The sequence below is a fragment of the Rhinolophus hipposideros genome (assembly GCF_964194185.1).
Source record: "Rhinolophus hipposideros genome assembly, chromosome: 14".
NCBI lineage: Eukaryota > Metazoa > Chordata > Mammalia > Chiroptera > Rhinolophidae > Rhinolophus > Rhinolophus hipposideros.
Window position 1 is genome coordinate 38,383,901 of NC_138060.1, and position 19,258 is coordinate 38,403,158.

The 19,258-nt window shown below is 40.4% G+C and overlaps 1 protein-coding gene across 1 annotated transcript in view; it reads left to right on the forward strand.

Moving 5' to 3' along the window:
• The window catches only part of PLCL2 (phospholipase C like 2), a 185,667-nt gene that overhangs the window by 96,200 nt on the left and 70,209 nt on the right, over positions 1–19,258 (forward strand). The window contains exons 2-3 of the mRNA XM_081071617.1: positions 3,316–5,802; positions 8,644–8,847. Coding sequence (XP_080927743.1) covers positions 3,316–5,802; positions 8,644–8,847 — 2,691 coding nt within the window. The remainder of the gene's footprint in view (positions 1–3,315; positions 5,803–8,643; positions 8,848–19,258) is intronic.

The following is a 19,258-nucleotide window of genomic DNA, read 5'->3' on the forward strand; positions in this document are numbered from 1 at the left end:
TACAAAATTCTCCCTCTGTAAATAAGTGTTGGTTAACTGTATAAATGGATCTTTAAGCCTCTTTCCAGTTCAAAATTTTAAGGTCATTTATCTAGAATTCAAAACTTTGGGGTTCTTTTGGAAACTGGTTTTCTTCCAAACTGGACCTTTGTTTTGTGTTCCTTCTCGTGATGTTAATGAGTGCTGATAAAGTAGCAGAAACGCACCTGTGGACTCAGTTTACATTTTGTTGTCTTCACCACTGGGAAGCTTTAGCTGACAAGTACTTACAATATAAGTACCAGCTCTGAAACTATTTTTAAGAAGTATTTTGAGGCACCACCATCTCAGCAGAAACTTGTGTTGTTTTCCTCTGGTTTTTGGTGATTAGTGCATATAAGTTATATGCATTTAGTTTTATATGGACAGCACATGTAGTGGGATCACTTTTCACTGTCAAATTTAAACTAACATTAAGGCTCAGCTACTTAGCCTATGCAAACACTTGATCACTGCTGGGCTGAAAAGTGAAAGCCAGGTAGAAATGGGTAGGAGTGGGATTCAAGGTTCTGGGAGGCAGGCCTAGAGCTCCTGCTGTTGAACCTCACTTCTTCTGTCCTACACAAGTGCCTCTGTCCTCCGCTTCCTTTCCTCTTGGCAATGGGGGACAGGCTTGTTTTCACATCTACCTGTTGCTTCCAAGCAGAGATTCTGGTTTATCTAGTGATGTGCTCTCCTTTTTTGGTCTCTAAGCAAGCACACTCCTCTATCACTGTTTCCTAGTAGCTTTCTCTGCTAGTGAGGAAGGAGACACAAACATTTTCATTCAGGCCTATGGAGAGGACAGGTTGGGTCTAGGCAACAGCTGATCGAGAGGGAAGAAGACACAGAAAGTGTCTGAGAATCCCTGCTGTCATTACAGCAGCCTTTGCTTGGGAGATCGTCATGTTCGTGTGTCCGCAATCAGTGATCTGAAGTCACCTCACCCGTCATTCATGGGCTGGCTAGTCAAAAGCAAGGCCTTGTTTTCTCTCTCTCTCTCTCTCTCTCTCTCTCTCTCTTGCATTTAAAAAGATAATTATCTGCACTTCAGCCTCAGGTGTAGTGGTCAGGTATCTGCACCGTCCATGAAGTGGTCTCCTTAAATAAAGACAAGTGCCCATCTGACACCCTACAAAATCTTGACAATACCATTGTTTTTAAAGCCACAAGGATGGTGTATAAGCTTCTGCCTGTCCCACAGATGTGGTCTAGGAGCATTTGTGTATGTGTTAACTTGCTTTGCAGTTCGGCTTTTTCCCTCTTAATAACAAGGAAACATAGGAATTTGGAATATATCATTTGTAATAAATGAGAACGTGGTAGTCAAATATTGATCAATATATTTAAAATGACAGAATAAAAGATTGCAATGTTGAGAAAATTATATATATATATTTCTTTTTTTAAAGGTTATAAAATTCCCTTAATTAGTACGTTGTCTTTATTAAAGGTAAATGTTTGTTTCTAAAGGTAAAGACAGCTTTCATTCTGGAAAAAAAAGGACATTATACATTTGTTTCATGCCATTATGCGTGGCTGATTACAAATTTCATGCCAACTTGCTTTAATAGATAGAATTCAATCTATACTTTAGGGGTTTGAAGCAGCTATAGTACAATATATCTTATGAATACAATTACCACAGTTTTTATGTCTTTTGCACTTTATTATTCTGAGGATATAGTTGTAAAGAAATACTCTGCCTTGTGGCTTTTGTATTTTATCTTGGCATTCAAATCACAAAAGCCTCTATGGTTCATTTTGAAACTTTGAGGGAAATGATACTCATATGATTGAAAGTTTAAGTTTAATTACCTTCTGCAAATTGCTTTTGGAAGTATAGGTAGTCAAAAAGCAAAAGTGGTTTTAAATTTGAGGCATAGAAAATGGCATAATTGCTTTATAGAGATTTTATTCAAAATAGATTCTCTCCAGAGCAGGAAAGTTAGAATTGTATAGTATTTTTCATGCTCTTTTCCTTATTCCTATGAAAGTTATAGAATCCCAACCTCCATTTTTCTTCCCTAAGTTATGAACATAATGAATTACTGAACATTTATCACAAGTTTTATACACCCCCTGAAAGGCAATAACATGTTTCAGGTTAAAATTATGAAAGTTGTGAGGTCACTGGACCAATTCTTTTTTAGTTCTTCTTTAATGAAGGCATCTGTCCAGGGAAAGGACTTAAATCCACATGTGGACGTGGGGGTGTCAGCTCCTTCAGGTGGGCACCTGTTACATTACGTAGGAAACTTGAGGACTGCGTTATTGGTGATGTAAATTAGAAATAGATGCAGCCGGGAATGTTGTACTTGGTTGTGTTAATATTGGAAGTGCTCAGGCGACATTCTTCTGAGCATTAGCCTGGTGCATGGTAGTAGGCTTTAATAAATCAACTCTGGAATTGTAGAAGCCGTAATTGTCATTTAGGCCTCCCACCCAGACTTAACACAACTGCAACAGTGAAATTGTCTCTATCTGAAGTGTTTAGAACAAGGACTAATCTAATATGAGACTGCGATGGGGCCAGGAATTTCTGCTCGGATTACAGTGTCTGCTCGTTTATTACGTGGTTCATACTGAGCTGTTTTTGGTCATGTGGCCCATGTAATTTCCAGAAATAGCCGAGACAGCTTAGTGAGTCTAAGTGGTCAGGAAGTGGTTTTCAAACTTTAGTGTATCCCCATCACCTAGAGTGTTGCCTAAAATGCAAATGCCTGAATACTGCCCCCTAAAGATCTCATCCCATGGGCTTAAGAATCTGCGTTTTTATCAGGTAACCCAGGTGATTCTGAGGCAAGTGGTCTAGTGATAGCCCTTTGAGAAACACTCGTGTAGGAGATGTATGTACAAACAGAGCCTGCATCACAGGTGTACAGGCCCCACACTCAGAAGGGTCCTGCACTTGGCTTAATGCTCTGCTGTCACCTTCTTGAAATTCTTAATAATTTTTGAACAAGGAGTCCTGCCTTTCCCTTTTTCCCTGAGGCCTGCAAATTATGTAGCCAGCTTTCTACAAGATTTTATTGGGTGTTACTGAAATTGTGTTTCTTGGCGCCCAGGGATTGCAGTTATTCAGTAATGATTCCTTACCTGGTTGTATTAGGCTGCAACTCCGGGGCTACTTCTAAGCTTTAGAAGTGAACGAGTATTATTCATCATAGGACACAGCATAGGAAATCCTAATTGTATGATTGTATTTTTTTTCAAGGAAATTACGTATGTATTCCTACGCTTGAACATGAAACCTACATTTATGCTCTTCTAACACACTCTGTTTTTCCGCCCCAGGATGGTACCAAACAGAAAAGAGAACGGAAGAAGACAGTCTCATTCAGTAGCATGCCAACAGAAAAGAAGATCAGCAGTGCAAGTGACTGTATCAATTCAATGGTGGAGGGTTCTGAACTCAAAAAGGTTCGCTCCAACTCTCGAATTTACCATAGGTATTTTTTACTGGATGCCGACATGCAGAGCCTGAGGTGGGAACCATCTAAGAAGGATTTGGAGAAAGCCAAGATTGATATTAAATCCATCAAGGAAGTGAGAACAGGAAAAAATACGGACATATTCCGCAGCAATGGCATTTCTGACCAGATATCTGAAGATTGTGCATTTTCAGTCATATATGGAGAGAATTATGAGTCACTTGACTTGGTTGCCAATTCGGCAGATGTGGCGAACATCTGGGTTACAGGACTGCGATACCTAATTTCTTATGGAAAACATACACTTGATATGTTAGAAAGTAGCCAAGACAACATGAGGACTTCTTGGGTTTCACAAATGTTTAGTGAAATGGATGTAGATAATGTTGGACATATAACTCTTTGTAATGCGGTGCAGTGTATCAGAAACCTCAATCCTGGTTTGAAAACTAGCAAAATTGAGCTTAAGTTCAAAGAATTGCACAAATCCAAAGACAAAGCTGGTACTGAAGTCACAAAGGACGAATTTGTTGAGGTTTTCCATGAGCTTTGTACTAGACCTGAAATCTATTTCCTTTTAGTTCAGTTTTCAAGCAATAAAGAATTCCTGGATACCAAGGACCTTATGATGTTTCTTGAGGCAGAGCAGGGTGTGGCACATATAAATGAGGAAATAAGCCTTGAAATTATTCACAAATATGAGCCATCCAAAGAGGGCCAGGAAAAGGGCTGGCTCTCCATAGACGGATTCACTAATTACCTTATGTCTCCTGACTGTTATATATTTGATCCGGAACATAAGAAGGTCTGTCAGGATATGAAGCAACCCTTGTCTCATTATTTTATAAACTCATCTCATAATACATATTTAATAGAGGATCAGTTCCGAGGTCCCTCTGATATCACAGGATACATTAGAGCTCTTAAAATGGGTTGCCGGAGTGTTGAATTAGATGTATGGGATGGGCCAGACAATGAACCTGTCATTTACACGGGCCACACCATGACCTCTCAGATAGTCTTCCGCAGTGTCATTGATATTATTAACAAGTATGCCTTCTTTGCCTCAGAGTATCCACTTATCTTGTGTTTAGAAAACCACTGTTCTATTAAACAACAGAAAGTAATGGTTCAACACATGAAGAAAATTTTAGGAGACAAGCTCTACACAACATCACCCAATGTTGAGGAATCTTATCTACCGTCCCCCGATGTCCTGAAAGGGAAGATACTGATTAAAGCAAAGAAGCTGTCCTCAAATTGCTCTGGAGTAGAAGGAGACGTTACTGATGAAGATGAAGGAGCAGAAATGTCTCAGAGGATGGGGAAAGAGAACGTGGAACAACTCAACAACGTGCCTGCCAAGCGATTTCAGCTCTGCAAAGAGCTGTCAGAACTGGTCAGCATCTGTAAGTCAGTTCAGTTCAAAGAATTCCAGGTGTCCTTTCAGGTTCAGAAGTACTGGGAAGTGTGTTCATTTAATGAAGTGCTTGCCAGCAAATACGCCAATGAAAATCCAGGGGACTTTGTAAATTACAACAAACGTTTTCTTGCGAGGGTCTTTCCCAACCCGATGAGGATTGACTCTAGTAACATGAACCCTCAAGATTTTTGGAAATGTGGTTGTCAGATCGTAGCCATGAACTTTCAGACGCCAGGACTGATGATGGACCTGAATATCGGCTGGTTTAGGCAGAATGGAAACTGTGGCTATGTCCTTCGGCCAGCTATCATGAGGGAAGAAGTCTCCTTCTTCAGTGCCAATACAAAAGACTCAGTCCCGGGAGTCTCACCTCAGCTTCTTCACATTAAAATCATCAGTGGGCAGAACTTTCCCAAACCCAAAGGATCTGGTGCCAAAGGTGATGTGGTAGATCCTTATGTCTATGTGGAAATTCATGGCATCCCCGCTGACTGTGCAGAACAAAGGACAAAAACCGTGAACCAGAATGGAGATGCTCCCATTTTTGACGAAAGCTTTGAATTTCAAATCAACCTACCGGAACTGGCCATGGTGCGTTTTGTAGTCCTGGATGACGACTACATTGGGGATGAATTTATTGGTCAGTACACTATTCCCTTTGAATGTTTACAGACAGGCTACCGCCATGTCCCCCTGCAGTCGCTGACTGGAGAGGTCCTCGCACATGCCTCTTTGTTTGTCCACGTGGCTATTACTAACCGAAGAGGAGGAGGGAAACCTCATAAAAGGGGCCTTTCTGTGAGAAAAGGGAAGAAATCCAGGGAATATGCGTCTTTGAGGACATTGTGGATTAAAACTGTAGATGAGGTGTTTAAGAATGCCCAGCTGCCTATTCGGGATGCCACAGATCTGAGAGAGAACATGCAGGTACGTTCGCGTGTTTAAGTATTTTCTCCATGGTTTTTCTTCTTAGTGCACATGTACATAGTCTATGGATATATTGGAGGATTTGTGGGTTTTTTTTACGGTAGTATATTTGATTTTAAATTATGTGTAAATTCCAATTGGTTATTAAAGTGTTGACCACTAGTCACATTTTTTTATCATTTAAATTTCCAAAAACAGCTGGTATTAAAATATTGATAGCATATTAGAATAAACCAGCCTTGTTGCTGTCTCACATACCACATTCTAGACCCTGTCACCCAATGCTTAACAGTTCCACATTTTTTTCTGGCAGTGTTCGTGGGAAGCTCTGATGTTTTCTGACTATTCCTTAGCTGGAACACAAATTGATGACCTATCCAAGTAAAGGGGACATGTTCCAGTCCTTTCTTGTGGAGCTAGAAAATAGGAAGCTGGGAAAATAGGAAGCTTAAATGAGCCGATGAGTTTGTGTTTTGATTTTACAGGGTATCTATTTAATTAAGTAAAAGATGTGGTATTGGTATGCATATCAATTAGAAGTCTAAGAGAATAATTACCTCTGAACTGTATAATAACTACAAGCAATTAGTTAAGAATGATGTATGTAATTAAGGATCGTCCACATGCCTAGCAGTATGCTGGGGCCCATGAGTGATTCAGAACTGGGCACCCAGGCCCACGTCACAGGTATACCGGCTCTGATCCACCCAGTGAGAGAGGTGCCACGTGCACGACTGTTCCTCAGCACATGTTTATTCAATATATATATATATATATATATATATATATATATATATATATATGATTATATGTATGAGTGTGTGTGTGTATGTGTGATATATATATAGTGATATATATATATAGGAATTTTATATGGATATCTAAAATAATTATAAGGAAAATGCCACTAGCAAGTAAAATCTTAGAAAATCAACATATTTCACTCCACTGATTCTAGGGATACCTCATTAAGAAAAAGACCTTCCCACAATCGAGAAATTGTATTTTCTTTCTCGCAAAGTAAATGCATATCGGAAGTGCCAAGGACTCTCCCTTATTTCTGAGGGTGAAAGCGTTTGGTAAACCCTCAGCTCTGAACAAGCCACATTGTCCCCTGCCCCGTGGCTGCTGTTGTGCATGTGGCACAGAACTCCCTTGAGGACCTGCCAGAGCTTAAGCATCGTCTTTCTAGAGCCGTGTGTCTCTGCTGGCCCCAACAGAGCAGCTGGTGGTGATGTATAATGAGCGCCGTGCACAGTGTAGGCCAGGGGTGTCCACACTTTTTTCAACGTTTTTCACCAAGGGCCATATGTGGTAAAATACACAAACAGCCGGGCCACTCACTCAAGGTGAAGTACGTATTGCCTCACCTGGTTTACTTAAGTAAACTAAATGTATTTTTGGAATTTGCTGCGGGCCATAAAACAATGGGTTGCGGGCTGCAGTTGGCCCGCGGGCCGCAGTTTGGACACCCCTGGTTGAGGACATTCTCTAATAAAGGACACCCCTGGTCTCGGCCGTGAGGATGCAGCAGTGACGCAATAAGCGAGGACTGCAGTTGGGGACGGGCAGTGGGGAGGGGAGACAGCCTGTGGGCAGGTGGGTACACAAGTAGGACGACTGCACACACGGGCCAGTGCTGTGGAGAAGACGACACAGGAAGGTGTGACAGTGACTGGGAGCCCCCACGTTAGCTAGGAGACAATGGTGTGTTGTTGTAAGCAGTCAGCCGTGAAGTGCTCTTGAGCCAAATGATACCTGGTTTGGTGTCCTGTCTAAAGCAATACTAATAAAAAGAAAATGTTTACATTTAAAACTGAAGTGCTGCTCATTGCCAAGAAAGCAGAAAGCAGAAAACCGGGGGCATGGAGGGCCTACATCCCTCTCCACTGGCCGCCATGCTCAGCCCAGATCAGGACTCGGGCCTCCAATAACATGCCCGACTCATATTTGGATTAGAATTTACCTGCTGTTATACTGAGCAGAAGCATACGCCTCAGCAACAACAGATTTCAGATAAAATCTTGACTCCTTCCCTTCCCAGCTGTGTGACCTGAGGTAAGAGAGAGAGGCTGAGGCTCCATTTCCTCGTCCACAGCATGGCTTGTTGAGAGGAGTAAATGGTCATAAATATGCCTACCATAGCTTAGCACTTGGTAAGTCCTTAAATAATGCCGACTCATGACATGGGGTGGTGTCGAAGGGTTTTCTTTACTGGACAGTTTAATGGCATACCTCTCTTGATTAGAAAAAAAAGAGAGGGGGAGAAGCACTGAGATCAGTGGAGACATGGCTAGGGGTCGGCCGCAGGCAGACCTGCCAGTGAACTGCGGCGTCCTCAGAGTTCCCTTAGATTCAGAACCAGCAGGAATAAACAGGTGAGGGACATGCATGTTCTTACCTCACAAATATTCCTGTCCTTTCTGGACGGCTGGCATTCTTGATACTTATTTTACACTGGATTTGACTTCTTGTCTTAATCCTTTACCTTCTTTGAATGCAGATGCCATTCTTTTTGTTGGCTCGTAAGTGCGCGTCAGCATTAGCACTGCTGTGACCTTTGATCTGAAAAGAGGCTTTGGCCTTGAGAAGAATTTAACTTGTTTGCATTTTCTGTACTTTTAATAGATCAGCATTACAAATATCTATAACTGTATTTACTTTGGAAGATAGCCATTTTTCGCAGGGTAAAGGAATCATTAGCCAATTCTGTCATAACATTGCTAATAACTCTTGTACTAGGCAGTTCAAGTATAATCACGTATTATCAATTATAATATCCATGAGAAATGAAAGCACCTGGTTAAATGATAACGTGTCTCCTTTCTTTCCATTTAACAGAATGCAGTGGTGTCATTCAAGGAGCTGTGTGGCCTCTCCTCTGTGGCCAATCTCATGCAGTGCATGTTGGCAGTGTCTCCCCGCTTTCTGGGGCCTGACAACACACCCCTGGTCGTCCTGAATCTCAGTGAGCAGTATCCCACAATGGAATTGCAGGGAATCGTGCCTGAGGTTCTAAAGAAGATTGTCACAACTTATGACACAGTGAGTAGTTTTTGTACTTTAATGTAGCCTGGGTAAGAGAGGTATCTCAAGAGAATATACCAGATGTAATCAAGAGCTCTTGCTAAGAGGTGCTTTCTTCTTCATGCTTCATTTACCTACACTGGAAAAATTATTTTTCTGACCTTGCTGTATTGGAAAGGGTTTCGTGTGTTGTTGTTGTTGTTGTTGTTATTGTAGAAAGCAGGATTCAGAGACACTTGCTTCAGTTGGATTAAATAGTAGTTTGCTTTTCAAGAACTATATCTGAATTGATACTACCACACATACATAGTAAAGAGTTTTTTGTTGTTGTTTTTTTTCTCTTCCCCTGCAACTAGCCATCGAATCACTCATTTTTATTTTGTTTTCATTTTTCGAACTGGTAAAGGTCAGAAATTTAATTTCTTTTCCAAGTAAATTTTAAGTGCCATAAGGAGCAGGTGCTTCCATCACATAACTATACTGTGCAATGGTTTCCTTCCTAACAGCAGGTGCTCTGAGATACCTATAATTTGTAATCAGCTTAACATTAATGAGGTATCCTCAGGACACCTAGAATATTACATATTTACACTGAAGGTGTATCTTGCATTTTCTTAATCACATCCTGCTGTTTTTGTACTTTTGAACTTACCATAACTCTAAGGGAGAATTTAGGCGGGGAACAGCAGCCATTTCAAGCTCACAAAGGAGCTGTAGCTGTCAGGGTTAAGGGTCATGCTGGACACACCCCTCCCAGATGGGCCAGGCTGTCAGCTTTTACTGCTCAGGATGCTCAGGGATAAAAGGCTTCACCTACCTCCTACTCCGCACTAAAAGCATGAGCTAAGACCACACAATACTAGGCTGCTTCTGATGTAGCCTGCCGCGGTCAAAAACAGAACAAGATGGGCATCATATACTTTAACAAAAATATCATGTTTGACTTTTTTAAATTGATCTCAAAGCTGCAATTGAGAGGAGTTCATACAATTCAAGGGAAAGAAAAATACTTGAGGTCAGCATTTCCCACAGTGTGTCCTGAGGAACCTTGGTTTCTTAGGATGTCCGTAAATGTCACATGGGAGAGAGGGTTCTATGATGAAATAATTTTGGGGAAACACTGGTTTGAAGGATAAATTAATCAGATGTGTTTATCGCAGGGATTCTCAGGGCCTTTTGTTTGCTGGCCCAGTGAGTTCCCTAGAGGGTCATGAATGAAGTATGCCCTGTTTCACAAATTGACTTGACCATGGGGTGCTATTTCCAAAAACAAACTTTCTAAAGAACTTTTCTTCGTGATTTTCTTCGCGTCTTGGAAGTACAAGTCAGAAGAACGGAATATTTTAAATAGCTTATCAGTTCATTCCCTTAAAAAAGTGGTATTTGATCTTTTTCATAGGTTCCTATGCAGTAGCCACACATTGTAGCAGATGGTTGTTATTCCCTGTTTCCAGCCTTGAGTCCATGATAGAGTAAGAGATGGAAAGGATGGAACATCCATCACTGCAGGCAAGCTACAGCGAGTGGCAATCCACCTGCAGAAAGAAGGAAGGCCAAGGGCAAATGTGTCTGGTTAGGGGAAGCACCGTGCTGGGCCTGTGCCCAGTTGCCTAGAAGATAATGGAGGCAGCTAGGGAATGAAATCAACAGAGGAAGCTTATGCAGATATTGCTGTTGGGATGGGGGGAATGGAAAGATAGGAAAAAAGGGAAAAGTGAAGTCGTTTGAAGAGCTTTTTCATGCTGCGACCCAAGCTACCTAGTTAGTTCCCACCTCTTACAGTTTCATGAGAAGAAACCAAGACAACTAGCTGATATTTGTAAATGCCCTTTAAGCTTCAGCCACAAATAAAGCCATCAGACATTTTACAGACCTATTTCCCTGACCAAATCTAACATAACTTGCCCCCGTAGGTATTTTACTGATCGCGGTGGCACTCACACACTGACATTTTCTTCACGGTAACCTTTTTAACAAGAACTTTCTGCAAGTGGGGTGGTGGTGCCCTATGTAGGTGAGAACAGGATAGAATGGAGAAGGGTTAGTACCCAGGACCTTGTTCAGGGGCTACGTGGCAATCCAAAGCAGGAGTGTGATCATGGCTAAGTCTCAAGGTCTACATTAAAGAGCCACATAGACACAGCAACCTTCCCAGCTTCCACCTCAATATTTGGCTCAGGATTCCCTCAGTGTGCCTTGGTTCCCTGCTTCTTCCTTTTCCTGGACTGGTCGATGATAACACTTAGTATATAACTCTTATTTGCATGTAACTTGAACAATGTGTGTTGTTGTAGAAATGATGACAGGATATATTAGCTTGTTTAAGTTTTTTAAATTGTGAAATTACTCTTATGTAATGTTTAATTGAAATAGCCGTGCTGTATTATACCCCTGGCTTTATTGATTTGTTCTGTTTTTAAATCCATCTGCTAAACTGAGCTATAAAATATGCAACATGCATTCAAATTATTGCAATTAGAATTTTAAAAATTAGAATTTTGTTGTAGCAATATTGTAACTCTTGTGATTTTTTTTCTTTAGTCCTTTTTTTAGTGACTTAATGGTTTCTCACCTGTGACAATTTATTAAAGCTAGCTCAAGGAATAGGTTAAATATTGATGGGACATATACTGTGGTCTTGCATAGACTGGAACTTTAAAAATAGCTCTTTATTTTTGTAATGTTATGTTGAATTTAACCCAAAATTAACCTTAGAAATAAGATCTTACTTCATTTTCTTGACTTCCCGTTTTTCATTTGAAGACTCCAAATGAGAAGTAAGGGTAGTTTAGGAAATCCCCTCTGGAACGCCTGTGTCACTGCCGTGCCCAGGCTGAAATGTCCCCTCCTCTTAGGTCCTCTTAGGACTGTGCTGTCTCCTAAGAGTGGACAGATATGTACTTGTGCTGCCAAGACTGTGATGACTTTCCAGTGTCTAAATTCTTATGAGTAAACTGGTATATCGGAAATATGCCAGTATCTTTGTGAGCAAAGAGAATGTGGAGAAGGAATGAACGATGGAAATGTGAACATGTACGCCTATATGGAAACTAGAAAAGAATGCCCATGCATAGGGTGCCACACATCCCAAGTTTCCTGGGATGGACCCTGCTTATCCACCTGTTGTCCCAGCATAATTATTAATAATGCTCCCTGTAACTCTGACCAGTGTCCCTATTTAGATTAATTCATTATGGTCACCCTACCCATGGACCCTCGATTGTCCTAATGGCTTCTGTGATTACCACTAACTGTCCAAATTGTGGTTTTACCCTATTTGTGGTAACTTCTTGGATCCTGGAACTGGTGAGTTTTGAGCCTGGGACCTAGCTTAGGAAGACAGGTGTCAAAATCATTCAGGAGTAGAGTAGAAGTACAGATATCTTCTTAGACTAGGCAGATTGGTGGGGGGCAGCGGGGAGGACTATTCAAAATCAGGGCTGGACTGGTATGGAGAGCGGGAATGAGTGTTGTCAGACAAATAAGACTTTTATTCCCGTAGGGAGGTTATAATTTAGTAGAAAAGATGAAGTGTATCACAGGTAGTTACTAAAGATAGATATTTAAAAATATGTAACGAAATTATTTGGATGTTCAAAGAGAGAATGGCCAGTTTGGGGTTTAGGGATTAGGAAAACTTCAAGGAAACACTGGCCTTTGAGCTAGACCTTTAAGAATGAGTTACATTTCAAAGGTAAAGTTAAGATGGAGTCTGTTGTAAGTGGACTTCACAGGGTGAAACATACACAGACATGGGAAGCACGTATTTTGGGAAATCCAAGTTTGGACCGCAGGAGTTCTTACACATTTTTGAGCAGTAAAAGGTCATGCTCAGAATTGTGGACTATGGGAAGGTTGGAGTGAAAGAGAACTCAGAAACCACTTGTGGAGCACCTTTATTTTGCCGATGAGAAAATGGAAACCTTGTGGTACATCAAATTAATGACAGAACCAGGATGGCAGCGTGGGTAGTCTCTTTGCCCATTTTTTTTTCTGCAATCCAGATCAGGAAAATTAGTGATGTGTGCTATGTAGATGAATGATTAATATACCGATAAAACTCAGATATCGTCAGTAATAGTAATGTAAAGTTGCTTGAAGTCATAGATATCTTGTTTCTGATTCTTGCTCCCCATGAAGGTGGAAAATATTTTGCGTACTTTGGTGTATATTAAAAGGCAGAGTCAATGAGCTTAAAATAAGGAAGACTGTAATTAATAGATCAAATGCCACTCAAAGGAATCTTATTACAAGATTCTGAACGTATCTTTTATATTATTTCTTCAGAAAACAGAAAATTGAAATATTTTACTTTAAACAGAAAATTGAAATATTTTACTTTAAACAGAAAATTGAAATATTTTACTTTAAATTCGAATGCATCAACTGTTAATAATCAACTATCAAGATCGAGTTTGTTCTCTCGTGTAATTGAAGGCTGGTGGGAGAAAATAAGGATTGTGTCACCTGAGTTTAAGAGATTCTACTGAATGACTGTGTATTCTTTATAATACACAATACTCCTAAGAATGGATCTGCTCTGACATTTCAGCACTGTTTCCCCGTCTTCTATCAATATATGTGTCAAATTCATCATCTTTTTAAATTAAAGTGATTTGTACAAGTCTTTTAACGTTAAGGAAAGCAATATTTCATCTCTAGCTATCTTCATTAGTTTCAGATTTACTGTCTGTTTCACTGTTAAATGTAAAAATTTTTATGAGCTCTATACTAACATATAGAGACCAAGGAGTCAACATTCTTCCTCTATAGTCGGAACACATTGGAAATGTAAGTATTTTGTGAAGTGTGACATAAAAAGAAAGTTCTCTGTAAAAGATTTTTCATTGGACTTTGAGGACAGTATTCTAAGTGAAATAAGTCAGGCACAGAAAGACAAGTACTGCCTGACTCCACTCAGAGAAGGTATCTAAAACAGTCAAATTCATAAAATCAAAGACTGGAATGGTAGTTAGCAGGGGCTGGGGGGAGAGGGGAGTAGGGAGTTGTTACTCAGTGGGCATAAAGTAAGGTGAATACACTCTAGAGGTCTGTATACAGCATTGTACCCATAGTCAACGGGAGTGGATCGTGCACTTAAAATTTGTTAAGAGGGTAGAGCTCATGTTAAGTGTTCTTATCACAACAAGAGTTTTTGAAAAAGACAAGGTAGTGTTTTCCTGGATTTTACAGTTTTTCTGTAACATGGACTATGCTCCCATCATTGTAATGAAATTGAAGATGCAGTCATAGGGAATGAAAAAGAGAGAAGAAGGAACAGTAAAGAAAATGTTACAGACAGTCTGGTTGTCCATCTACATGGCGGTGGACTCTCTGGCAGCCGCCACTTGTTCAGAGATTATACAGGAATTTATTCTCATCCGTACAGTTCCTTTGTCTCTGCTTTCTATTTGAAATTAATTTCTTGCCATATCTTACAACTTCACACAAATCTTGCTTTTAATTGCCTTCACGTTTAATGAAGAAAGCATACTCTGGGGAACCCATTTCCAGTAGAGAACTGTATTTTTTGGAGTTGAAAGGAACAAGATGCTTTGTCTTGTCAAGGAGGATGTTATTTGATTTCTTTGAATGTTGTTTATATAGGTTACGGAATAGTCCCTTCTAACTCATTACTTGAAATATCTCTTAAATAAAACAAGGTTCTTTAAATAAAATAGTGGGAACTGAAGGGGTTTTTTTCTTACCAACAGACATGTTGGTAATTGAATGAAACATCAGGAACACTCTATGTTGTTGGTATGGTTTCGTGTGTTTTGTCTTGACAATGCTTAATGCAGTAAAGAGATAAATCATACTACAGAATTAATGAAGTCTGCCTGTCTGGACCAAACCAGAGATGATCTGTAATAAGGTTACTATTGATTCCCCATCTCCTTTGTGACTCCTTTTATCAGTCTCCTGTCTCAGAACTTGACATTAAAATCTTTTAATCGGAGGTGTCAAATTCCTCAACTTTTGTAACTATAATGGAAAGGCCAGATAGAATATTATGCTTTGGAGTAAGACTGAGCTAAGATACATGATAGATAGACAGACAGACAGACAGACAGACAGATAGATGAAGGGAAGGAGGGAAGAGCAGAAATCCAAAGGCTGTAGTTTCATTCAGTGACAGCAGAGGTCCAGCCAATGATGTTTCCAAAAGCAGTTTCTCTGGAGTCATCAAAACCGTACAGCTGAGCCACTTGAGAATGGCTGCCAAGACAGTGGACAGGAAAAGGAAATGTTTAAAAGATAGACTGTGATGATGGTGTCAGATGTAGCAGGCTGGCACGCAGTCATCAGATGCAGAAAGATTTGGAAACTTTTGGAACATAGTCTTTCAGGGTGTGCCTTGGTGGTGATTATAAGCCTTTATTTCTGATCTACTTTTCTAGATTTACATGTCTCCACAGAAAGGACTGAAAAACACATATTTAGCATGTTCTTACACACACACACACACACACACACACACACACCCCACAGATACTAAGCTATGAACAGTTGGGGAAAGAGCAGCATTTTAGGGGCTGGCAATCCCTTTGAAAGAGATTTCGTCATATAGCAATTTTTATCAATTTAATTTGATACCCAGCTCCAAGCTCTCTGGGAGGACAAAAATGAAGACCTTAATGGGAATTAACATATCAGATGGTGTCTTCAAACAAGAACTGATCAATGGTTTTAATCAAGCCACTGTATCGTCTGACGTCGTAACAGTCTGATTCAAAATTTCTAAGTAAACTAGGAAATAATAACTAGGTGCTTTTCAAACATATCGATAAATGAGAAATGGGAGCCTACTATTGGTGTCACTTTAGTTTTTGTATAGATTTCATTTGAACCAAAGCCCCCTGGGGAACGGTTATGGTGCAGTGGTTTGGGGCCATTTGTTTGGTGGGATCTCTACTGTTTTATGGTACATCTCTGTTTAGAGTCTTTCTATTGCTTTCTAAAGCAGCAGAACAAGATTGCTTATGTTTCAAACCTTTATTTCCCTGAATCTGGTAGAAAATATGTGTAAAATATAAACCTAAAAGCTCCAGAAAAGGTAGGGAACCTCTAAACCGATGCTTTGTGCAAAAGAACATGACTACACCTTTGATAAACTAAGATCATCAAAGAATGTACTGTAGTCTTTTTTTCTTCCTATTCAAGAACAGAGGAATTACTTCCTGTGTTCCCATCAAATTCCACATTGAACACTGGATTTTGCCCTTGTATAATTCCTTCAAAGTTTACTTGATATATCTGTCTTGTCCCTTCTTGAAGTATTTTGTTTCCAGGAGGCCAGGGTACCTCCTTTAGTGTCTGCTAAGTTCTTCCTTCTGTCAAGGACCCCTAGAGGAAATTAAAAAAACAAACAAACAAACAAACAACAACAAAAAACCAAAGGACCATATACATTTTTAAAATTCTATACTTGCTCTATAAATAATATACACAGTTCTTTTGGTCAGTCATAATTTTCACTGGAGGCTTTTCAAAGTTGTGAGGAAGTATTTAGCTTCCTTTTCCTAGTTTATTTACTAACTTTTTGTCTCCATTAGACTTTGAATAAATAACCTTTAATCGAGCAGAGGAGGCACTGCTGGCTGTCTCTCCCTTTCTGTGACCGTCATCCTAGTTCAGCAGCTCGTTCACCACCTGCTCATGTGGCAGACTTTGAGGTCAGACTTCACACTCAACTCAGATGGCAAAGGGAATGTAGCTTTCCTGTCTCCCTGAGGGAGAGGTGGGGATTCCTAAATTGTAGTTCACGTTGGTCAACTTGCCCCGTTGCATTAATTTGCATTATACATTTTGTGCTGTAAATGCTCAGTTCTTTAGGTGAAATGCTCAGTCTCTCAGACTTTCTTTCCTTCCCTCTGCTCCTCTACAGAGTGGCCACTGGTTGCCAAGCAGTCTGTGGCAGAGGTCTTCTTTCTGTGTCCTTAGTAAAGCTCACCATCCCCACTCCCTCACTCTCCATTCCCCTTGAGGTTGGTCCACGCGGTGAAGGGATTTCCTAGCTCCATCTCCACTCACTCGGGACTGCGAGGAGTGGACTTGCAGCCTTTGCTCCACTGCCCCTTTCCTCCTCCCATCCTAGAGCTGCACACCCGTGGTCCGGCCTTGGTAGGTGGATGAGGGGCAGTCTTCTCTACCCCAGGGGATGAAGCACCAGGTTTGTTTCTTGATATGTTAAAATAATGTCAAAAATAGTTTCTCCTTGACAAATCCTGACTTTCAAGCCTGTTGATTTGGTGGGAACCTGAAAAAAAAAAAAAGTCTAATTTGACCTTTAAATCTGAGAAGTGTCTTTGTTTTTATAAGATAGCTGCTCTTCACCCAGGCTCTGAAACTCACTGTTTGAATAAGTGGAAAGCCCCCAGGGCAAAATGATTTATGAAATATGGCCACATATGTGGGGGAAAAAATAGCTTTGCTCTCTCCCCACTGTACCTGTGACTGCTGTAGCCCCCGAGACGACAGCATCCTGTCCACCCCGCAGTGCATCTTCTGGATTGCCGGAAAGCAAACTTCCTGAAATGCCATGTAGAGAAAGACCTGCATGTTTCAGAGAGGAGCCAGGAGGTAGAGTTGGAAGTACGACAGGACAACTTGGAGAACTAGAGCAGCTAAAGGGATTATATTATGATCATCAAGAGGAATAGAGCCGAATTGCTGGCTATTACCTGGACTATTTTTGGGGAAATAACATTCTTCGTAGAGCATCTTGGAACAGTCGCATCTGTTTGGTGTATTTGGATCGATGAAGAATTGATGTTAAACCTAATAATTGCCAGGAGAGAGAAGGGCAGGGGGGATAATGGGAAGGACATGTACCTTATGCGTATTTTCCTCTAGCAATTGAAGTTTTCTGGAATCAAAATTTTTTATTTTCTCTTGAAACATGCATCAAACACAATGACTACCATGCAGCCCTTTAAAACGAAAAAGTTTTTACAGCATTCAGAATCTTCCGAGTTCTTCAAGTTTGTAATTATTTTTGTCGTTTCCGCAGAATGTTATCTCCACATCAGTTTTGTGGATGTGATTGTCCTCTTTTATGGAAATCCTTCTCAAACAGAAAAGCAGTGATCAAAGAAACAAAGCGCCTAATTGGCTTTCAGTGTGTGATAATTTGTATGTCTTTATGCAGCTTGAGTTCCAAATGCTTTCATATCCGCAAAGATGAAGACTTACTTGGCTGACCTAGAACATGCATTTCAGAGCTCACGAATGCACGCAACCTGCTTCTCCCTTGTGTTTGGGGGCCTGCCTCACTCTCGCCTTGGACGCAGAGGGAAGCCGAGTCTCTACTTGGCCCTCCAGCCTGTGCTGTTGGCACAGAGGGCGTTGTGGCAGCGTGCACTGGCTACTTTGAAAGAGAAATCAATGTATTCGTTTCCATTGCTGTGAGCTTGTAGACACAGGGATAAAACCTTGGATTTCCCCAAGTAGGGGGCTCCATTTTGGAACACCAATTCCTGTCTGGGCTGCAGCCTTTGGAGGAGCCAGGAAATGCGCCTTCACCATTTAACTTAATTAGTTTTCCTAACAGTGGCCATCTCTCATCAGGTGGGGAGTTGGGGTTGGGAAGCCTGTGGTGGTTCTCCACCTAGGAAGGTGACTGCCTTTGGCATCTGAGCCTTCATTGAGCTTAGCCCTGGTGTCTGACTCCATGTGGGTTTCAGAATGTTCTCCGGCTAGTTAAGTGGAGATATTTCTCCTGAGTGATTATTTGAACAGTGCTGGCTATAATTAACCAGTAAGAATCACACATGTGGATTTCTTTTCAGAAATATTTTTTTGTTAAAGATTCATCAAAAAGATGAAATCGGTTAATATTTCATTGTGTCCCGTTGTTGTTCAGGTTAGAGTTTAGGAAGCATGTAAATTGCAATGACAATACAATTTTATTGTTTAGATGGTGATGTCCTCGATACCATTCCCTGACTTTATAAATGCAAGATTCATTCATCACAGATTAACTTGATTTATTGCCACCCATTCTTGTGTAGTTTAGAACGGCATGTGCTTTTCCATTTAGAAATTTAACAGTGTTGCAAGTCCAATTTGGAGTTGAATTGAAAAGATTGAAATTACATTAGATTTGTGTGTAAATGAAATGCTGAGCTCCTCTGTTTTCATGGACATATACTCTTTGGTTGTACAATCACATTTTGGAAGACAACTCTCTAAGAAATGGGATAATTTGGATGGAATCAACTTCATAAAATGAAGCTTTTGAAATAACCAGATTATATGAAAAGTCATATTTCAGAATTATCTTTGAGAAAATGTCATTGTAGACACTTACTTGAGCCACCTTTTGACATTTTTCCTTGGGCAGTAGGATATACTGATTTCCGAGTTTTTTTCCTGTCTGTTATGTTGCTAGCCATAAAGTGGGGGAAAAAAAACCTAAAGTATTTTT